General features: G+C 42.9%; 1 protein-coding gene across 2 annotated transcripts in view; it reads left to right on the top strand.

Moving 5' to 3' along the window:
- Positions 1-23881, top strand: part of DAGLA (diacylglycerol lipase alpha) — a 147746-nt gene that overhangs the window by 119295 nt on the left and 4570 nt on the right. For both annotated transcript variants that reach the window (XM_084828742.1, XM_084828733.1), the window contains exons 12-20: positions 199-282; positions 428-505; positions 8006-8086; positions 14383-14525; positions 18889-18957; positions 20513-20585; positions 21873-22069; positions 22886-23015; positions 23674-23855. In XM_084828742.1, the coding sequence (XP_084684868.1) occupies positions 199-282; positions 428-505; positions 8006-8086; positions 14383-14525; positions 18889-18957; positions 20513-20585; positions 21873-22069; positions 22886-23015; positions 23674-23855 (1037 nt within the window). The remainder of the gene's footprint in view (positions 1-198; positions 283-427; positions 506-8005; positions 8087-14382; positions 14526-18888; positions 18958-20512; positions 20586-21872; positions 22070-22885; positions 23016-23673; positions 23856-23881) is intronic.

Here is a 23881-nt window from a genome sequence, read left to right as displayed (position 1 = left end):
TTTCCAACAAATCTAAAGTTACTATCAGTGGTGTACAGGTTAAGTCCTTACATGTTGCTGGTATGGAGTTAGCTTAAGAGTGGTGCTCCCCTATGACGACTCATCTGTCAGTTGGGTGTTTTATTCCCATGTTGGGAGTGGGAAAGGCATTACGTTTAGGTAAGTGAATATTTTAACATGATCCTGCATTTTCTTCAGGTCTATGAAACTCCCTTCTACGTGGCTGTAGATCATGAGAAGAAGAAAGTGGTCATCAGTATCCGAGGAACTTTGTCTCCAAAGGTAATATTATGTCCTGCTATGTTCACTCACAGTATGTGCCATTTCATGCACTGTTCGTAGGAATCTGCAAATGCACAAGCACATCATTAAGATTTGTAACAGTGACAGCCCCATCTTTGATTGGGCTTCCCTCTCTCCTCTCCAGGATGCTCTGACTGATCTGACTGGAGATGCTGAGCGCCTCCCAGTAGAAGGTCATCATGGAACCTGGCTTGGGCATAAGGTATTCATAACTTTCTTCTGATTTTAGTTAGTTAACTAGTAATTTCAGCCCTCTCTCTTTCAGTTCCTCTTGAAAAGCAAATGGTTTTAAATGATTTGTGATCTGTGTATGAAAAGCACAACATGATTGCAAGTTGTTGCTACTGAAAAAGTAAAAAAGCTCTTGAAACTGCTGTTATTCAGATTGTTAGTTGAATAAAAGAATAAGCAATTAAAGAACTAGCTCCTGGTAATAACCTCACAAGGCGCTGAGGTGTGGAACACAGTTCCTCTGATTGTCTAATGCAGAACTGAATTCAATGAAGATTTTTAAAAACCAATAAGTTGCTGCACTGGGATATATGTTTATGATGGGGCACAGTGCCAGACAACACTACAGTTTGCAGTTTTGCAGCCACAGCCAACCCAAGATGCTGTACTTGTGCAGCAATGTGAATTGGCTTCTGGTAAGATTATCCGTTTGGCCAACCATAAGGAAAACTACCATAAATTTGTTTTAGATGGTAAATAGCCCCTATTAAATGTATCTTATACCTAGTGATAAGCGTTGGAGATGTGAGAACAAGAAAGCAGACTGTTTATATAGTAGGCATGTTAAAGTTAGGAAATTCTGGAAGAAGAAGAATAATAAAAAAGAATATTACGAGAGATGATTTATAGATTAATTAAAAGTTGTATTGGGCTATGTAAAGGACATTGTCAGTATAAGGGACAGGCAATGAGTGTTAACCCTTCTGGTAATGGCTAGAATTGAAATAGCCAGTAGATAGAAGACAACAGAGTTATTAGAGAAAGAATGAATGTGAAGAGTGTGAAACAGACTCTTTTTATGATGAAATGAATTCATTTAGTTAGACTGAAAGAAGAGAGAGAATTAGGGATTATTTTCTTAGGAAAGTAGGCTCGCCTAAGGGCACAAACCTCTGACACAACAGCCTTCCTTTTACCCTGCTGTGTTGAGTGCAGAGCCAGGATGGGGTTGAGTGATGGTGCCTGCTGGTGAAATCATCTGCAGGCACAGGAGCTCACCTACCTGATAGCTGGCTGAAGGTGGCAGAGCAGCTGACCTAGGGGAAGAGGACATGGCTTCAATCCTGGGCAATTAAATTGCCTGAGGGGAGGCAAAAGGGGGAGGCTTTAAAAGTAGAATGGGAGAGGAGGACAGGACTGGAAGTGGAGGAAGAAAGGAGCAGAGCATGGAAGAGAGGAGAAGGAAGTAGAACACTAGCTGCTGGCAAAGGACAAGCAGGCTGGCAGTTTGAGACAGAAAGGAGCTGTGGCTGAATCTACACATAGCAGTTATACTGTTATCAAACCGTTATCATAACTATTGGTACACATGACACCAATGGGCACCAGTAGTTATGATAACGGTATAACTGCTATGTGTAGATTCAGCCTGTGTCAGGCAGCCTGAGGAGCCAACTTTTTGCCTCAAAAGGGAGAGAAGGGAACATACCCTTTTATTTGCTCCCTAATTACAAGACTGGGTAGCATTAAGGCACTCCCTAGTTCACCTCAAGGTTCATGGAAAATAGTCTCTCCTGTTCCTCGGACATCTTGGAAGGACTTGATTGCTTCCCCCCTTTAGGATGATTCCACATGGGGTCAGGCAGAGTTCTCAACAGGTTTTTGTTTGTGCTTCTCTGTCAAATGAATAAAGACACCACCCTTCTTTGACCTCCCTTGCCATGGTTGCCACCTTTTCCATGGAGGGGGGATTAAAAGAGTCACAGGAGGTGGGGCCTGGCACACTTTGTAAAGAGAGCAGTTCTTCCGGTAAGAGGTTTTGGAGGAGTGGCGTGTTTGCAGCAACCTGAGAAACCTCCATTGAGCTACAGGCTACTTCCCTTTGGGTTAGGGTGACTTTGAACCCTAGACATGTCCGCTCCCAACTTATGTCTTGAAGACTCCCTTTTGAGTTCCGTGATGGGGGAAGGGGGCTTCAAAGTTCCTTTTCTGTATGCTCATGCTCATTAAAAAAAGATGTAAATTGGCTCTGCTGTTTACCAGCAAAGTGTTGTCATTACTGGATGCAGCATAATGGAGTCACACAAATCTATAATGCAATAACAACATAATAGATATGGTGAGGACAAAACTAGATAATTCTTCTGCATGATGTCTTCAAGGTATTTCAGGCACTATTACAAATGAATTGCATGTATGAACGTGCAGGTTGCTGCTGTTACTATATCAGCACATGCTAACCTGTGTCACCTCATGGCTATGAAAGCCTATAAAAAGAGCACCTTTCTCTGACAAATTGCAAATATCATTGCATAATATTTTTTTTGGATCTAAGTAGGCAGTTGTCTACTAAGAATATGTGCCACAGTGGAAACACACTGATGCTCCCTTGTTGTTGTAGTTCAGTCATTAAGTCGACTCTTCGTGACCCCATGGACCATAGCAAGCCAGGCCTTCCTGTCCTCCACTCTCTCCTGGAGTGTGCTCAAGTTCATATTCATTGCATCGGTGATGCTATCTGGCTATCTCATCCTCTGCTGTCCCCTTCTCCTTTTACCTTCAAGCTTTCCCAGCATCAGGGTCTTTTCCAGTGACTTTTCTCTTCGCATTAGGTGGCCAAAATATTTGAGCTTCAGTTTCAGTATCTGTCCTTCCAATGAGCAGCCAGGGTTGATTTCCTTTAGGATGGACTGATTTGACCTCCTTGCAGTCCAGGGGACTCATAAGAGTCTTCTCCAGCACCATAGTTCGAAAGCATCAATTCTTCGGCGCTCAGCCTTCCTTATAGTCCAGCTCCCACAGCCATACGTTACTACTGGGAAAACCATAGCTTTGATTAGATGGACCTTTGTCGGCAAGGTGATGCCTCTGCTTCTGACTATGCTGTCTAGGTTGGCCATAGCTTTCCTCCCAAGGAGCAAGCGTCTTTTAATTTCATGGCTACAGTCACCGTCTGCGGTGATCTTGGAGCCCAAGAAAATAAAATCTGTCACTGCTTCTATTTCTTCCCCTTCTATATGCCAGGAAGTGATGGGGCCAGATGCCATGATCTTAGTTTTTTTAATGTTGAGTTTCAAACCAGCTTTTGCACTCTCCTCTTTCACCCTCAACAAGAGGCTCTTTAGATCCTCTCCACTTTCTGCCATTAGGGTGGTATCATCTGCCTATCTGAGGTTGTTGATAATTCTCCCGGCAATCTTAATTCCGACCTGTGATTCATCCCACCCAGCGTTTCTCATGATGTACTCTGCATATAAGTTAAATAAGCAGGGTGACAATATGCAGCCTTGTCGTACTCCTTTCCCAATTTTGAACCAATTGGTTGTTCCATGTCTGGTTCTTACTGTTGCTTCTTGACCCTCGTACAGGTTTCTCAGGAGACAGGTAAGGTGGTCTGGTACTCCCATCTCTTTAAGAATTTGCCAGAGTTTGTTGTGATCCACACAATCAAAGGCTTTAGCATAGTCAATGAAGCAGAAATAGACGTTTTTCTGGAATTCTCTTGCTTTCTCCATGATGCAGCGAATGTTGGCGATTTGATCTCTAGTTCCTCTGCCTCTTTGAAACCCAGCTTGTACTTCCGGTAGTTCTTGGTTCACATACTGCTGAAGCCTAGCTTGTGGGATTTTGAGCATAACCTTGCTGGCATGTGAAATAAGCACAATTGAACAGTAGTTTGAACACTCTTTGGCATTGCCCTTCTTTGGAATTGGAATGTAAACTGACCTTTTCCAGTCTTGTGGCCACTGTTGAGTGTTCCAAATTTGTTGGCATATTGAGTACAGCACTTTAACAGCATCATCTTTTAGGATTTTAAATAGCTCAGCTGGAATACTGTCATCTCCACCAGCTTTGTTGTTACTAATGCTTTCTAAGGCCCACTTGACTTCACTCTCGAGGATGTCCGGCTCAAGTTCAGTGACCGCACTATCATGGCTCTCAGGGACATTAAGATTCTTTCCTGTATAGTTCTTCTGTGTATTCTTTCCACCTCTTCTTAATCTCATCTGCTTCTGTTAGGTCCCTGCCTTCTTTGTCCTTTATCATGCCCGTCTTTGCACAAAACGTTCCCTTGATATCTCCGATTTTCTTAAAAAGATCTCTAGTCTTTCCCATTCTGTTGTTTTCCCTGATTTCTTTGCATTGTTCATTTAAGAAGACCTTCTTGTCTCTCCTTGCTATTCTCTGGAAATCTGCATTCAGTTGGATATATCTTCCCCTTTCTCCCTTGCTTTTCGCTTCCCTTCTTTCCTCAGCTACTTGTAAAGCCTCATCAGATAGCCACTTTGCTTTCCTGCATTTCTTTTTCTTTGGGATGGATTGAGTTGCTGCCTCCTGAACAATGTTACGGACCTCCGTCCATAGTTCCTCAGGCACTCTGTCTATCAGGTCTAATCCCTTAAATCTATTCCTCACCTCCACTGTATATTCATAAGGGATATGATTTAGGTCATACCCAAATGGTTTAGTGCTTTTCCCTACGTTCTTCCATTTAAGCCGAAATTTTGCAAGAAGCAGCTCATGATCTGAGCCACAGTCAGCTCCAGGTCTTGTTTTTGAAACTCTGTAGAGCTTCTCCATCTTTGGCTGCAAAGTACATATTCAATCTGAATTCGATATTGACCATCTGGTGATGTCCATGTGTAGAGTCGCCTCTTGTGCTGTTGGAAAAGAGTGTTTGCTGTGATCAGCATGTTCTCTTGGCAAAACTCTGTTAGCCTTTGTCCTGCTTCATTTTGTACATGAAGGCCATGCTTGCCTGTTATCCCGGTGATTTCTTGACTTCCTACTTTAGCATTCCAATTCCCTATGATGAAAAGGACATCTTTTTTTTGGTGTTAGTTCTAGAAGGTGTTGGAGGTCTTCATAGAACCAATCAACTTCAGCTTCTTCGGCCTCAGTGGTTGGGGCATAGACTTGAATTACTGTGATGTTGAATTGTTTGCCTTGGATTTGTACTGAGATCATTCTATCGTTTTTGAGATTGTACCCCAGTAGTACTTTTCCCACCATGCATGCAATTATTTGTTGCCTGGGACTACTAGGCAAATTCTTAAATACAAGTTGGCATCAAGGGCTTGGCCAGTTATGGTGCCATTGTATTCTGAAGTTTCTACATTCTAATGGAGTCAGTGGGACTTCAGGACATCCAGGCATTTTCAGTTTGAGGAACCTGAAGGCACAAACATTTTCATGCTTTAGAGCAGTAGTCTTCATTCATCCTTTTCAGCAGGTTTGGGAAACCTCTAGCCCACAGAACCTCCCTGGTCCACAAGCCTTTTCCCCTCTCTCCAGCCCCCCTTTTCCCGCTGCCTTTCTGTGTTGTGGGGTGACACAGAGGCCCACCACACAGCATGAAAAGCCAGCAAATTGCTCATGGAGAGATCACTGTCTCTCTCTCCGTGAGCACTTTGCTGCTGTTCCACATGGTGTGTGTGTGTGTGAATGGAGTGTGTTTGTATTGAGTCCAGCCAAGCAGCCAAGCTGCATGCTAGAAGTGGGGGTGACCCCTCCCACTTTAGGATCTGGCCCTGCTCATTGCTGGCATGCAGTCCCTAGCATGTTTGCCTGGAGCCAGTCAGGCCCATGGGCCAAAAAAGTATTCCCATCTCTGCTTGTCAGACAGGGATCCATTTTTAAGACCAATTTATCTGAGCATGCCTCTTCTCCCTTATCGCCCTGCCTAGATACTGAAGTCATCAGATGAGGCACTCCTAGTGGTTTCACCTGGACCTGAGGTCTGTTTAGAGTCCACTCAGAGTAGAGCTTTTAGTGTATTGGCTCCCTCTCTGTGGAATTCCCTGCCAGTTCATGTCTGGCAGGCACCAAGATTGCTTGGTTGTTGTTTTTTTGCATCTGCTGAAGACATTTTTATTTAAACAAGCTTTTCCTGAATGGCCAGCCATGGTTATATTGGTATTTGATTTTAATATTTTTATTCTTTTGTATTTTTATTCTTTATTCTTTACTGTTCATTGCCCAGGAATATTCTTTAGATATAGAGCTGTTTATAAATTTTATTAAAAAAAAAACAAAACACCTTCCTACATAGGCTTGACTTTTGATTTTTTATGAGATAAATCTGTCTTTCTGCTTGGTCCACAATTCAGTTTTGGGTCCTAACACACTAACTGAAGACCAATACTTTAAACAGGGGTGGATGGAAAGTAAATTGTTATCTACTCATAGATCTCTGGATAACTTTCAGACTCCCAGTTGTTTAACACTAGCAAAAGCAAATTATTATCCCCCTGCCTTAAATTATACTGCTGAAGTCAAGAAAGCTTGCAGGGAGATGGGACTAGGAATGTATTTTTGTGTGGAAAGACTGTTCAGTTTTAGAACTCAAAACATGTTTCTGGGCTTAAAATTCTTTAATTCTGTGAGTACAGTTTATGCACCAGGCTGAATCTCAAGGTCCTAGTAAAAACACAGAGATCCTCCATGTCTGAAGTATGTCCAGCCCTGCTTTAGAGTCAATAAATTTGTTTGAAAGGATTATGTATAAGCAATTATAACCTGCCATTCTAAATGACACCTGCTGTGTGCAGTCATATAAATTTTCACTGAGATTTTTACCTCTTTGGAATTCGACATCTTTATGTCAGCCAGTGCATTCCTGTGCCTTGATAACTGATTCCATCCAGAACTGTATTCCAGTATCAGGTTATAGCCATCTCCATCCTTTCTCCTTAGCCTGTGGAAAGCCCTTCTGTCACCACTTAACTGCTTATAGAGGATATTACAGGGACCTATATATTTTTACTGAATCTCATCATCTCAATTGTAAGTGTACAATTAAGTCAGTTAATTCATATTTCAGAACATTGTCATTTCTTCTGGTTATTATTATTATTGACAGACAGCTCCTGGGATAACAATCTGTCTTTTCAATTCTAGTCATAGTATATGAAAGTAAGTCCTGTGGAGATCAAATGGATTCACTCTCCAGTGTAATTTGTTTAACACTGGAATGTTGTAACTTGGTCCTAACCTCCTTGGATGGCTCCTTGCAGAGGGGTTAGGATGGGGTAGAGGTACCCCTGTATTGGTGGAGAGGAGCTCTGCTGGCAGAGGTGGAGCATCTGTGCTGGCAGCCCTTGTTATGTTCACAGAAAGTTCTACATGCATAGATCTAGCCCTGGGGCATTGTAAGAGCACTTTTGGATCTCCTACATCCAAAGCCCCTCCATTTCCCCAAGAGACCCCAGATTGAGCCTCTCGTTATGCCAGCCTGGAGCTGGTGTGGCTAATTCCTTCCCCATTGGTTTCAATAGGAGAGTAGGAGAGAAATTCCCAAAAAATGAAGATCTGCCTGGCTGAAAAATCCAGTAAAGCTGCTGGAAATGGTGGTCAATCAGCCATTTCACTCTTGTGGCCACTCTGCCTAAGATTGCTCTCCATCTTTACTGGAGAATGGAAAGTTCAGAGGGCCTTGGTCACTTGAGTTAGTATATACATTTCCATGTACTGATGAAGATTGCTCAGGTTGGCTAAAACTCAATTTTTCCTTCTGGATGCTTCCTTTTAGGGGATGGTGCTGTCTGCCGAGTACATCAAAAAGAAACTGGAGCAGGAGATGGTGCTTTCTCAGGCCTTTGGGCGTGATTTGGTGAGTCTTTGCTTTTGTCCAGTGTGGGCAGGTGATAGGTTCATACTTCCACCCATGTTTCCCTGTTAACTATTGAACATTATGTTTGAATTACTAGGAACACTGTCAACAACTGAAGCTTATATCAATTGTAGCTGCTGTTGACCACCAGATGACTAACCCATTGTTCTGAAAAACAATTACTGGAAGTAATACTGGAAAAATTAATTAAGAAATGGAAAGGATGATGGGAAGGCATCTTATCCAAGGATGCTAAAAATAAACCAAAATTCAGCTGAAAATCAGTTTCCATATTGATGGCTTATATGGCAATTCCTGCATTGAGCAGGGGGTTGGACTTGATGGTCTTATAGGCCCCTTCCAACCCTATTATTCTATGATTCTATGATTTTATTACTGCTATTAGAGGGCATTTTTATCCTGAGATGCTTTTGACAGTGACCTCTGTCAGTGGAATGGACAGCACTAGTGGACTGAATTACCCCTCCCCTGGCAGTCCCCCACACAACTTCCAAATCTGCTCTGGAAGGTTGGGAGGGTCTTCTGGAGCTGCAGGGGGGAGGAGGGGAAGCAAACCTCCCATTACGAAAATGGATGTCCATTTGTGTAACATTGGTTTTAGCCCCCTTAGTCCAACTTAGTTGCAGCACTGCAAACAATGCACCAAGCAAAGTAGAGCCAGCTAGTCCTCATCTGCCCCCAACTGGGGAAAATCGCAGCCCTAAATCCCTTGATTTAGGACTCTGGAATCCAGTCCCTCCCCCCGCCACCTCACAACCACCATGGAAAGAACTGTGCTGGCTGCTTCCCGAGGTCGGAGGGAGAGAAAAGGGGGCATTCTGGTGGGTGGGCAGGAGAGGGGAGAGGCCAATCTAGAGGGAAAAAATGTAAAAAGGAGAACAGAGAGGCAGAAATTGTACTCCTCCTGCCCTGCCAGCAATAGGCTTCTGTCTAAAAAGAGTGCAACCCATAAGATTGTGCCCTTAAAGATGTGTTTTGAGATATATACTTTTACAGAAAGTAAACTGCAGATTAATGCAGAATTGGAACAAAAAGGAATTATGGGTGAAAACGTTTAAGTGAAATAGACTGTAAGACAGTCTCTACTCCACTAGTGCCACAATTGTGGTGGAACTAACATAATCCTAGGGTATTCTGAGACCTTTTGCCCTTCTTTTACATCAGTGTGTGTTCAGAATTAGTAATGCTGTTCTCTAGACCTTGGCTGCCGACGTTATTTATTAATTCAATTTGTACCCCACCTTTCTACCAAGAAAATGGCACTCAAAGCGACTGACAATCGTAGGCACTTGATAACAAACAAAAACTTGGCTAAAAACAATAATAAATTAAAACACAGATAAAACACACAAGAAATACAGAATAAAAACAGCACCCAACCCAACAGACCAGAGCTTACATGCCAAAGGCCTGCTTGAACTGTAATGTCTTTGCCTGCCAGCGGAAGGGCAGCAGACAGAGCCAACCTAGCCTCCCTTGACAGTGAGCAGTCATCAAGAAGGCTCTCTTTCATGTTGCCAAGGCAGCAGTACTGAGAGAAGGTCCTCCCACAAGGACCTTAAAACCTGGGCAGGCTCATATGGGAAAAGGCAGTCTTTCAGGTAGCTTGGTCCCAAGCCATATAGGATTTTAAAAGTCATAACCACCACTTTGAAGTGTACCTAGAAGCAGATTGGTAGCCAGTGAAGCTGTTGTAACAAAGAGTTGCGTGCTTCCTGTAACCAGCCCGGTCAACAGTTTGGCAGCAGCATTCTGGACCAGCTGAAGTTTCTGAACAGTTTTCAAAGTCAGCCTCATGTAGATTATGTTGTTGTTGTTCAGTCGTTCAGTCGTGTCCGACTCTTCGTGACCCCATGGACCATAGCACGCCAGGCCTTCCTGTCCTGCGCTCTCTCCCGGAGTGTGCTCAAGTTCATATTCATTGCATCCATGATGCTATCTAGCCATCTCATCCTCTGCCGTCCCCTTCTCCTTTTGCCTTCAGTCTTTCCCAGCATCAGGGTCTTTTCCAGGGAGTTTTCTCTTCGCATTAGGTGGCCAAAATATTGGAGCTTCAGCTTCATTATCTGTCCTTCCAATGAGCACTCAGGGTTGATTTCCTTTAGGATGGACTGATTTGACCTCCTTGCAGTCCAGGGGACTCGTAAGAGTCTTCTCCAGCACCACAGTTCGAAAGCATCAATTCTTCGGCGCTCAGCCTTCCTTATAGTCCAGCTCTCACAGCCATACATTACTACTGGGAAAACCATAGCTTTGATTAGACGGACCTTTGTCGGCAAGGTGATGTCTCTGCTTCTTACTATGCTGTCTAGGTTGGCCATAGCTTTCCTCCCAAGGAGCAAGCGTCTTTTAATTTCATGGCTACAGTCACCGTCTGCGGTGATCTTGGAGCCCAAGAAAGTAAAATCTGTCACTGCTTCCATTTCTTCCCCTTCTATATGCCAGGAAGTGATGGGGCCAGATGCCATGATCTTCGTTTTTTTAATGTTGAGTTTCAAACCAGCTTTTGCACTCTCCTCTTTCACCCTCAACAAGAGGCTCTTTAGATCCTCTTCGCTTTCTGCCATTAGGGTGGTATCGTCTGCATATCGGAGGTTGTTGATAATTCTCCCAGCAATCTTAATTCCGACCTGTGATTCATCCAACCCGGCATTTCTCATGATGTACTCTGCATATAAGTTAAATAAGCAGGGTGACAATATGCAGCCTTGTCGTACTCCTTTCCCAATTTTGAACCAATCGGTTGTTCCATGTCTGGTTCTTACTGTTGCTTCTTGACCCTCGTACAGGTTTCTCAGGAGACAGGTAAGGTGGTCTGGTACTCCCATCACTTTAAGAATTTGCCACAGTTTGTTGTGATCCACACAGTCAAAGGCTTTAGCGTAGTCAATGAAGCAGAAATAGACGTTTTTCTGGAATTCTCTTGCTTTCTCCATGATGCAGCGAATGTTGGCGATTTGATCTCTAGTTCCTCTGCCTCTTCGAAACCCAGCTTGTACTTCCGGTAGTTCTCGGTTCACATACTGCTGAAGCCTAGCTTGTAGGATTTTGAGCATCACCTTGCTGGCATGTGAAATGAGCGCAATTGTGCGGTAGTTTGAACACTCTTTGGCATTGCCCTTCTTTGGAATTGGAATGTAAACTGACCTTTTCCAGTCTTGTGGCCACTGTTGAGTGTTCCAGATTTGTTGGCATATTGAATGCAGCACTTTAACAGCATCATCTTTTAGGATTTTAAATAGCTCGGCTGGAATACTGTCATCTCCGCTAGCTTTGTTGTTACTAATGCTTCCTAAGGCCCACTTGGCTTCACTCTCTAGGATGTCCGGCTCAAGTTCAGTGACCGCACTATCATGGCTATCAGGGACATTCAGATCTTTCCTGTATAGTTCTTCTGTGTATTCTTGCCACCTCTTCTTAATCTCATCTGCTTCTGTGAGGTCCCTGCCTTCTTTGTCCTTTATCATGCCCGTCTTTGCACAAAACGTTCCCTTGAGATCTCCAATTTTCTTGAAGAGATCTCTAGTCTTTCCCATTCTGTTGTTTTCCTCGATTTCTTTGCATTGTTCATTTAAGAAGGCCTTCTTGTCTCTCCTTGCTATTCTCTGGAACTCTGCATTCAGTTGGGTATATCTTCCCCTTTCTCCCTTGCTTTTCGCTTCCCTTCTTTCGTGAGCTACTTGTAAAGCCTCATCAGACAGCCACTTGGCTTTCTTGCATTTCTTTTTCTTTGGGATGGATTTCATTGCTGCCTCCTGAACAATGTTACGGACGTCCGTCCATAGTTCCTCAGGCACTCTGTCTATCAGGTCTAATCCCTTGAATCTATTCCTCACCTCCACTGTATATTCAGAAGGGATATGATTTAGGTCATACCTGAACGGTTTAGTGGTTTTCCCGACGTTCTTCAATTTAAGCCGAAATTTTGCAAGAAGCAGCTCATGATCTGAGCCACAGTCAGCTCCAGGTCTTGTTTTTACTGACTGTATGGAGCTTCTCCATCTTTGGCTGCAAAGGACATAATCAATCTGATTTCGATATTGACCATCTGGTGACGTCCATGTGTAGAGTCGCCTCTTGTGCTGTTGGAAAAGAGTGTTTGCTATGATCAGCATGTTCTCTTGGCAAAACTCTATTAGCTTTTGTCCTGCTTCATTTTGTACACCAAAGCCATGCCTGCCTGTTATCCCGGTGATTTCTTGACTTCCTACTTTAGCATTCCAATCCCCTATGATGAAGAGGACATCTTTTTTTGGTGTTAGTTCTAGAAGGTGTTGCAGGTCTTCATAGAACCGATCAACCTCAGCTTCTTCGGCCTCAGTGGTTGGGGCATAGACTTGAATTACTGTGATGTTGAATGGTTTGCCTTGGATTCGTACTGAGATCATTCTATCATTTTTAAGATTGTATCCCAGTACTGCTTTTCCCACCCTTTTGTTGACTATGAGTGCTACTCCATTTCTTCTAAGGGATTCTTGCCCACAATAGTAGATATGATGGTCACCTGAATTAAATTCGCCCATGCCTGTCCATTTTAGTTCGCTGATTCCCAAGATGTCGACGTTCAATCTTGCCATCTCATGTTTGACCACCTCCAGCTTACCTTGATTCATTGATCTGACATTCCAGGTTCCTAAACAATATTGTTCTTTACAGCATCGGATTTTCTTTTCACCGCCAGACACATCCACAGCTGAGTGTCCTTTCGGGTTTGGCCCAGCCGCTTCACTCTTTCTGGCGCTACTTGGAAATACCCTCTGCTCTTCCCCAGTAGCATATTGGACACCTTCCGACCTGAGGGGCTCATCTTCCGGCGTCATATCTTTTAGCCTTGTGATACGTTCCATGGAGTTTTCTTGGCAAGAATACTGGAGTGGGTTGCCATTTCCTTCTCCAGTGGACCACATTTTGTCAGAACTCTCCGCCATGACCTGTCCGTCTTGGGTGGCCCTGCACGGCATAGCTTATGGCTTCACTGAGTTACGCAAGCCCCTTCGCCACAACAAGGCAGTGATCCATGAAGGGGGTAGATTATGTTACGAAACTCCAAACACAATGTAACTAAGGCATTGATGACCATGACTTCTGTAATAACTTAGGAACTCACGGGTTTGTTTTTATAATGAATTTACTGTAATTTGTTTGCAACAAATGCTTTAGTGTGTTCAAAATATTTCATGTACATCATCTTACTGTAAACTTTAAACCAACTGTGTAAGGTAGATTAGTGTTATTCCCCATATTGGAGATGGAGAGTGGGGGGCTCAGAAAAGAGTGGCTTGCCTAAAGCCATTTAGTGAGTTTGTGGAAGAAGTGAGACTCAGACTAGAGATGTTCTGATTTGTAGCTCTTCCTCTTCACCATTGTGCAACACCAGCTATAATAAATATGAATTTCTGGGCACCCCTTTTAAAAGTGTTTGTGAATATTTCTTTTAATGACCAGAAGGTCACAGATGAGTGGAGAGAGAGAGAAATTATATTTAGAGAATCCACAGGTGATGGGCTGATCTTGACCAAAATCATTTTTAGTATGCAAGTTGTGAAGTTGCTTTCTATTCTGAATTGTATCTTATAAGGAAAGAACTTATGCTACAAACCTGACCCCTGGGTTTGATTTATGCCCATCTTCTTTTGAAGGAAAGTTTCCTGATTCGTGGGGAGCCTACTTCTAATTTTAATTTGGAAACATTAGGAGTATCTTTAAAAGATACAAATCAGGAAAACTTCCTTTAGAAGCCTGGGCTGGAATCCTGAGTTTGCCCCTGCTGGTGGGAGCATCCCTTGAGCAGAATTCTGCTCATGGTACACTCCTGCCAGTGGAGAGGGGGAGAGTTTTTCACCCATTTCTTTCTTCCCCCTGCAGTCCCTAGTGCCCCCCACAATCTGCTCCAGAAGGGGCTGGAGGACTTTCTGGAGTAATGAGGGCAGGCTGCAGGAGGAGGAGGGAATTGGCAAAAATTGCCTCTCCCCACTTCCAGTGGGGATCCTCTGTTGGATCTCAGACCTGTCTGCAAACAGAAAGAGTTCTGCCATTCATAGAAGACTAGTTCGGATCTAAGCCCTAGTCACTACAAAGTATTGGCTGCAGTTTTTAGATGATGATCTTAGGAGTGCCAGTGCGATAGGTAGGTGACAGTGGTTGTGTGTTGATGGAGTGCATGTGTCTGTGTGTGTGTGGGTGAAGGAGAGAGAATTTATATTTTAGCTAAAAGGGGAAGGATTTGAGAAGAATAGCCAAATCTTGAAGATATCTAATTGGCTTTTGTTTTGTAGGTCAGAGGAACAAAACATTATGGCCTCATTGTGGTGGGCCATTCCTTAGGGGCAGGCACAGCTGCCATTTTGTCCTTTCTGCTGCGTCCACAGTACCCAACTCTAAAGTGCTATGCCTACTCTCCCCCAGGTGGACTGTTAAGGTAGGTATTTTTTACTGAGTAAATAAAGGGAATGGGGAGCAATAGCTTCTGAGATTTCAGCTACATTTTTAGGCTTCCTTCTGCAACTTTAAGGCTAGATACCTACTTTTTAAACCTTCCTTCAGTAATGGGGATTCTATGTACCCAGCAACTTTTGAACTATGGGGGTGTTCTCCTGTGTCACCATAAAGTCAACTTAGAATAGGCTCAACCCCACAGGGTAAAATTTACTCCTGGGGTACAATAGCCCCCTGAAGTACTTTGAAATTGGATATTTTTGTACAAGGAAAAAAGTATGAAAAAAGGCAAAAATCTGTTCCAGTGCTCTTGAAGTGGTGTTACCCCCCACACACACACACACACGGAAGTGGTGTTAACTACACACACAGGAAAATGCTAAGCTATTTCCAACTAGAGCTCCGTTGGACCCTAGTAGCAGATTCATATTGTCTAAATAAATAAATGGGGGAGGAGGGTTAAAAATGAAAGCTGAAATTGCCTTAACAGAAAAATTAACAAATACATTATGATTGGTGAAAGGAAGTAGGAAACAAGATATATTTACTGTGGATTAGTATCAATTTATTATGTATGTTGGCAATCCCCTTCATGGATCACTGCCTTGTTGTGGTGAAGGGGCTTGCATAACTCAGTGAAGCCATAAGCTATGCCGTGCAGGGCCACCCAAGACGGACAGGTCATGGCAGAGAGTTCTGACAAAATGTGGTCCACTGGAGAAGGAAATGGCAACCCACTCCAGTATTCTTGCCAAGAAAACTCCATGGAACGTATCACAAGGCTAAAAGATATGACGCCGGAAGATGAGACCCTCAGGTCGGAAGGTGTCCAGTATACTACTGGAGAAGAGCAGAGGGTATTTCCAAGTACCGCCAGAAAGAGTGAAGCGGCTGGGCCAAAGCCGAAAGGACACTCAGCTGTGGATGTGTCTGGTGGTGAAAAGAAAATCCGATGCTGTAAAGAACAATATTGTTTAGGAACCTGGAATGTCAGATCAATGAATCAAGGTAAGCTGGAGGTGGTCAAACATGAGATGGCAAGATTGAACATCGACATCTTGGGAATCAGCGAACTAAAATGGACAAGCATGGGTGAATTTAATTCAGGTGACCATTATATCTACTACTGTGGGCAAGAATCCCTTAGAAGAAATGGAGTAGCATTCATATTCAATAAAAGGCTGGGAAAAGCAGTACTGGGGTACAATCTCAAGAACGATAGAATGATCTCAGTACGAATCCAAGGCAAACCACTCAACATCACAGTAATTCAAGTCTATGCCCCAACCACTGAGGCCGAAGAAGCTGAGGTTGATCGGTTCTATGAAGACCTACAACACCTTCTAGAACTAACACCCAAAAAAGATGTCCTCTTCATCATAGGGGATTGGAATGCTAAAGTAGGAAGTCAAGAAATCACCGGGATAACAGGCAAGCATGGCCTTGGTGTACAAAATGAAGCAGGACAAATAGAGTTTTGCCAAGAGAACACGCGAGGCGACTCTACACATGGACATCACCAGATGGTCAATATCGAAATCAGATTGCTTATGTCCTTTGCAGCCAAAGATGGAGAAGCTCTATACAGTCAGTAAAAACAAGACCTGGAGCTGACTGTGGCTCAGATCATGAGCTTCTTGTTGTAAAATTCCGGCTTAAATTGAAGAACGTAGGGAAAACTACTAAACCATTCGGGTATGACCTAAATCATATCCCTTATGAATATACAGTGGAGGTGAGGAATAGATTTCAGGGATTAGACCTGATAGACAGAGTGCCTGAGGAACTATGGACGGAGGTCCATAACATTGTTAAGGAGGCAGCAACTCAATCCATCCCACAGAAAAAGAAATGCAAGAAAGCAAAGTGGCTGTCTGATGAGGCTTTACAATTACAAGTAGCTGAGGAAAGAAGGGAAGCAAAAAGCAAGAGAGAAAGGGGAAGATATATCCAACTGAATGCAGAGTTCCAGAGAATAGCAGGGAGAGACAAGAAGGCCTTCTTATATGAACAATGCAAAGAAATCGAGGAAAACAATAGAATGGGAAAGACTAGAGATGTCTTCAAGAAAACTGGAGATCTCAAGGGAACGTTTTGTGCAAAGATGGGCAAGATAAAGGACAAAGAAGGAAGGGACTTCACAGAAGCAGATGAGATTAAGAAGAGGTGGCAAGAATACACAGAAGAACTATACAGGAAAGATCTTAATGTCCCTGATAGCCATGATAGTGCAGTCACTGAACTTGAGCCAGACATCCTAGAGAGAGAAGTCAAGTGGGCCTTAGAAAGCATTACTAACAACAAAGCTGGCGGAGATGACAGAGGCAGGGGAACTAGAGATCAAATCGCCAACGTTCGCTGGATCATGGAGAAAGCAAGGGAATTCCAGAAAAACGTCTATTTCTGCTTCATTGACTACGCTAAAGCCTTTGATTGTGTGGATCACAACAAACTCTGGCAAATTCTTAAAGAGATGGGAGTACCAGACCTGTCTCCTGAGAAACCCGTACGAGGGTCAAGAGGCAACAGTAAGAACCGGACATGGAACAACCGAGTGGTTCAAAATTGGGAAAGGAGTACGACAACGCTGCATATTGTCGCCCTGCTTATTTCACTTATATGCAGAGTACATCATGAGAAACGCCGGGCTGGATGAATCACAGGTCGGAATTAAGATTGCCGGGAGAATTATCAACAACCTCAGGTATGCAGACGATACCACCCTAATGGCAGAAGGTGAAGAGGATCTAAAGAGCCTCTTGCTGAGGGTGAAAGAGGAGAGTGCAAAAGCTGGTTGGAAACTCAACCTTAAAAAAACGAAGATCATGGCATCTGGCCCCATCACTTCCTGGCATATAGAAGGGGAAGAAATGGAAGCAGTGACAGACGTTATTTTCTTGGGCTCCAATCACCACAGACGGTGACTGTAGCCATGAAATTAAAAGATGCTTGCTCCTTGGGAGGAAAGCTATGGCAAACCTAGACAGCATAGTAAGAAGCAGAGGCATCACCTTGCCGACAAAGGTCCGTCTAATCAAAGCTATGGTTTTCCCAGTAGTAATGTATGGCTGTGAGAGGTGGACTATAAGGAAGGCTGAGCACCGAAGAATTGATGCTTTCGAACTGTGGTGCTGGAGAAGACTCTTACGAGTCCCCTGGACTGCAAGGATGTCAAATCTGTCAATCCTAAAGGAAATCAACCCTGAGTGCTCATTGGAAGGACAGATACTGAAGCTGAAGCTCAAATATTTTGGCCACCTAATGCGAAGAGAAAACTCTCTGGAAAAGACCCTGATGCTGGGAAAGATTGAAGGCAAAAGGAGAAGGGGATGGCAGAGGATGAGATGGCTAGATAGCATCACTGATGCAATGAATATGAACTTGAGCACACTCCAGGAGAGAGCGGAGGACAGGAAGGCCTGGCATACTATGGTCCATGGGGTCACGAAGAGTCGGACACGACTTAACGATTGAACAACAACAACATGTTGGCAATATCCAACTTCATAACACTCTGCCTGTAGCATATCAGTCTCTCTGATTCATATGAACAATGTATTCTGTATTTTTCTGCCTTGACCTGTTATAATTTTTGATATGCCTGGACTATCGCATGTAAGGGGGTAGGTGGGGTGAAAATATAAGGATCTCTCTCTCTCACTCTCTCTCTGAAATTCTTAAGATGTTGACCTGCCCCAGATATCAACTTCTGTACTTGTGTGTTTGGGATGGGGACTAGTGCTCTCTGTCGCAGATAGGAAATTATTGTCCATTATACATAGAGGGGGGCGGGGAGATTGGACTGAGAATCACAGGAGAATTATTCACCAAGACTAATCCTGAAAGGAATTATCTTTTGCATTTTCCCTTCTCCATTATACTTCTTGCAGAAATATTTCAGAAGTATGACCACATTTTACTGTTAAATCTAGTTTGAAACTTTGAATGATGAATAGGGGGCTCACTTGGCTGAAATCTGTGATGCGTGTTATATATTGTGGGGTAGGGATTCTGGCATTGCTCTCATCCTTATTATCTGACTGTGTTTCCATCTCCGTAGTGAATGTGATGTTCTTCGTTGCCTTTTTCAAATTGATTCTGGATCTAACCATATGAAATATACTGAGGACGATCCAGTACATGGTTTAGCTTACTACATTTGAGTAGATTATAAAGTTGTATCTCTAGAATAGTAATGTTGTATGGCTTTAGAAAATAGACACAGCGCCAGCCTTAGACATCTAGAAATTGGACATTTTTGATTCAGAGAATTAATTGGATGTTAAGTGTACCTTTCTGCCAGTGCAATCCCATCAGTTTCTTCTTGATTCCTGTTTCTCTTCCAGTGAGGATGCCATGGAGTACTCCAAAGAGTTTGTGACTGCAGTTGTGTTGGGCAAAGACCTAGTCCCCAGGCAAGTCAGAAAATTTGGATTCCTTATTTCACCATTTCTTCTTTTATACCAAAGCTTTAGGTTTCTTGTCTTAAAAGTTCCCAATTCACATTTGTCTTGTTTCCCATTTACCAGTCCTCATGTGCTTCTTGCTTGTCCCTCTTTTCCTAGCCACCTGTATTGCTGTATCTTTTACCTAGACACAAACATTGATGTATCACATACCTGTGTATTGGCATATCCCTCCCCTATCTCTCAGTTGCCTGTAATACTGAAAAAGGTGAATATTCTGGCTCCACAATTGTATTCACTGTGGCATCTGACATATATGTGCCGTCTCCTTAGTTACCTGTGCTATCATTTACACATTTGTACTCTCTCTCAGGTCACCTCTTCCTGAGCCATCTTACACCTGTGAATTGTCTCCTGGCTATATCTTCCGTGACATCTCCCATCTATGCACTGTCTCTTGATCTATGAGTGTTATCACCTCACTCCTGTCTAACATCTTTGTATTATGTGAGCTGCATCACGTTACAGTTGTGTACTGTGTATTGTCGTCCCTTGCTTACCTGTGTGCTGTTCCATTTCACACCACCAGACTTGTGTGCAATGTTCATGTCTACTTTTTATTTCAACATCTAACACCCTTTTACAACCTCTTCATTGTAGCAGATAGATTGCACTTATTAATCATTTCATAGTATTTTTAATTCACAGAACCTAGAGCACTTTACAAATCATACACAGGTGGTTGAGTTGTGTGGGTGTATCACTTGACTGAAAGAAAGAATGAGGAAAAAGGTGGTTGAGGGCAACTTCCATTGTGGATTGTGTTCAGTAGGTAAACTCTGAGCAAAGGCAAACTTCTGTGGCAGATTGTCCTAGCAGGAAGTTTATGAACTAGGACTGACAAATACATACTGCCTTGATCCTTGTGAAAAATGTAGGATATTGGAGTGACAGTATTTGTTCAAGGCTACAGGGTAGCAGGTTTCACTGAGTTCCAGTTACAGTCATACCTATGAGCTTCAGTTTCCTATGGAGGTTGTGACATCCACACCTCACACTTATGTATCTCTGTAATTTACTTTAAATTCTGTGGATGAAAAAAACTGTGAGCTTATTTTTATTATCTTATATAGGAACATCTCTCACTCTCAGATCTCTGATGATCTGAATAGTGGCACTTCTGTACTGTCTCCTCAGTTTGCTTATTTCACCTGTGAAGTGGGATCTAAAATTTCTGAATCATTTCCTTGGTTACATGAATTATGATACTTTGCCTCCCCATTGGACATTGACCTCCCACACCTTTGTCATATTTTTGGTTATCTATATTTTTAGTTTAATGCCTTGTCTATGGTATTAGTATAACTCTTGTTTGGTTATCTGCAGTGTATGTGCTCATACCTTGATAATGGGTTATGGATTGTTTTCAGTATATTTATATATACTTTCCTTATATTGTGTCATGGGTAAGTCTTCTCTGATCTCATCTCTCTTTGCTTTCCTGTTTATGATTCTCATAATAGTTATACCTGCATCATTGCATCTGATACTCTTTATCACTCAGGATTGGCCTCTCACAGCTGGAGGGATTTCGCCGGCAGCTTCTTGATGTTCTGCAGAGAAGTAACAAACCAAAGGTAAGAAGATTTCAGGTCTAGCTGATATAAAATTATTTGTGATGTAAATTCCCAGAATAGCTGAAAAGGCTGCTACTTCACCTTTTTAGTTTAGGACTTCATGCTCCAACTGTAGCTGTTCCAGCTCTATGGTATGTTCATGATATCCACAGTGATGTAAACAAGCTAATCCCATCAATCTGAAGTTTAGACATTGCCTGCATTAGTGCCTTACTGCACATTGACAATCTAATGTGAATGTAATGTTCATTTATTGAATGGCATCTGCCTGAGCTATAGCCGGAGATTACTGTTGCCTTCGACCTGTCTCAGTTTAAAGAGGGGTTATATCAGACTGCTTGAATTTCTGTTGCAGAAAAATGTGATTAGTTAGAAGTCTCACAGTAGCCTTAGGCTCAATTCATGCATATTGGGCACAGTATATCATGTGCTGTTCCTTTGCCTTTGTCTCCTCCCTTGTGACTACTCCCTCTAGTTTTAAAGGTGATGGCATTCTCAGTGGAATTTATTTTCAAGCTGATTCATATTTTGTCTCATTTGCTCCTTGCACAGTTGTTCAGTTGCGCTAATATGCCATCAATGGGGCAATATCTTTTGAAAGCTGACAGCTATCATGACATATGTTTTAAAAAGGTGGTGGACATGCATACTTGGTAACTACATCATGTGTGATAGTGCCGTTTCTGTGGGATAATCCAATATGTGCAGATGCAGGGCAAAAGAAAATATGAATTAAATACAGGAACTTCGGACGGAGCCAAGATTAAAACAGCAAGGTGCTGTTGTGATGGAGATAGGATACATGCTACTCTGTGTATTAATGTTAGCATTCCTCTTGATCAGATGCAGTCAGTTTTGGTGGAGTGCAGGGGAGTCATGTCAGGCTTAGAGAACCAAAGGTCAATCTTTCAGCCTGCCAGACTCAAATTGTAGCCTCTCTCTATATATATTTTGTAGATTTCACAAGTTTTCAACTCTGCCCTTAGGCAAACCTTCTGTGCAGATATTCCCTGCAAAATATTACTCTTTCCCTACTGTACAACTTCCTTCCTTCTTTCCACTTTCTCTAATTTGAACTGTAACTGAAAAATGATTGATTAGCTCAAAAACTGTCTGACCTATGTCATCACTAGCTTGCCTCAACGTTATAAGGGTTTCTTCTATAAAGTCTGCTGGTTGAAGGCTCCCCATCCTTGCTTTATACCATGATATAATTTCTGCTGCTTCTGTCTTGCACTTAATGGCATTTGCTCAGAGTCCTTCTTTCCTTTCTCTTCCCTTGGACAGTGGAGAATCATTGTGGGTGCAACAAAATGCATACCCAAATCTGAGCTCCCTGAAGAGCTTGAAGGGAATTCAGTGACCAGTAACCGCCTCTGGACCCATCCCAGTGACTTAACCATTGCCCTGTCAGCCAGCACACCACTCTATCCTCCTGGGCGTATCATCCATGTGGTTCACAATCACCCTGCTGAGCACTGCTGGTAGGTGAAGCTGTGAAAAATGATGGGTGAACTCCCATCAGCTCAGTACACATGGACTTTTGCAGGAAAAAAGTCTATTTTCTAAAAGTTCTCTCTTTACTTATAACGTTGGTGCATATTTACTGATGGTGCTGCACATATGGACATTGCTGTGTTGCTCCCCGGGAATTGTGGTTTTACCTGTTCTCCATATACCCCACATGATCAGCCATGGTGGGGAGAACTGCCTAGAATTTCAACTGCTACCTTCCCTCCCCCAAGTTTTGGTACTGAATTTGTAATATAGCTGAGCATTACAAGATGGACAAATTTCAGGTACTTTTGGTGACATTGCTAACTTTGGAATACAGCCATGCTTAGTGTGCAGTGATAGAAAGGTATTTGAGGAAACCTGTTGTATTATTCCCCTTGGCATCTTGGTTCCTGTGTAAAATGTTATTTGGTATCAGGGAGATGGATGACTGGAGAGAACTGCTTGAGTCTGCTTGCTCCTGCTCTGTGCATGTGCCATGCCCACACTGCAGCCTTACAATAATGTCAGTTAATTAAAAGTGAAGGCTAATTTGTTATGTGAGTACTTGGATTAATCTGCTTTAGGATATGGGCTTGAATTTGTACTGAAACTGAAGAATGATTAGTTTAAAAACCTCCAGAGTTATGGCATCTCTAACTGTTGGGTCCTTTGATGACATGCAACACACTCTTTGTCCCCCATCCCTGCTGTGTGTTCCTCTGCTTCTTTCCTGGAGTTGTCACCCCACCTCCTCTGACTTTCTTGCTTTCCCATGACTGTGCTTCTCCTGACATCTTTTTCAGCTGCTGTGATCAGGAGGAACCCACATACTTTGCCATTTGGGGAGACAACAAAGCATTTAATGAAGTGATAATTTCCCCAGCGATGCTACATGAACACTTGCCATATGTGGTAATGGAGGGTCTTAATAAGGTAATAATGTACATCTGATTTTCGAGTACCAGCAAGGGTAGAAAAAGAATAAAAAAGATCATGCTGAGCATCTTGGTGTGAATCATTTGGATCAGCAAGTGAGACTGCAAGAAGGGATAATGCTGATTCAGAGGTTCACAGATGCAGAAAGGAGAGAATTGTCTGTCAAAGGGACTGCATATATATGCATATAAAGTCTCACTCATTACTTGCAAATAATCAGGCCATGATCCAGACATCCAATTTAGGCACACTTAAGCGCACATGCACTGTGGGACTTCCAATTTTCTTCCTTGGAACAGCAGACACCTGTAGCCTCTGCAATGCCTTATTGGAAGCTACTTTTGGAGCTCCATTGTATTTAAAATGGTTTGCCATAGATAGGGAGGGAACCGCAAAAGAGGAGGGGAGGGGAACTGCCATTTGAGAAACAAGCTCTACTAAGTGTGTGGAGCTTCTCTAGAGTGTGACTGTAGATTCTTACACACCTTGCCACTGCCAGGATCTTTATTTGCCATACCACTGACAGTATACTTTCATTGTCTGCCATATGTGGCACTTGTTTAATATTAACACACAAGGTCTGAAGAAAGTGGAAGAAGCTAGATTAGAAATGGTAACTCAGCAAAGCTGTTCTCCACTGATTTACTTTGTATAGGTCCTGGAGAATTACAACAAGGGCAAAACAGCTTTGCTTTCTGCAGCCAAAGTGATGGTGAGTCCTACAGAAGTGGACCTCAACCCGGAGTTAATCTTCCTGAATCAGCCCCTGTCCAGTAGACCTTCTGTGCAGATTGGAATTGGAGACATAGCAGTGGACAGAAGGAACAGCAGCACTAAGTAAGGATATGGCTCTGAGTTTCTAG

This window comes from Heloderma suspectum, chromosome 1 (genome assembly GCF_057233095.1).
Source record: "Heloderma suspectum isolate Gila_16-S chromosome 1, 16-S_ref, whole genome shotgun sequence".
Classification (NCBI taxonomy): domain Eukaryota; kingdom Metazoa; phylum Chordata; class Lepidosauria; order Squamata; family Helodermatidae; genus Heloderma; species Heloderma suspectum.
Note: the sequence above shows the minus strand (reverse complement) of the source record. Positions and strands in the feature narration are given on the sequence as shown.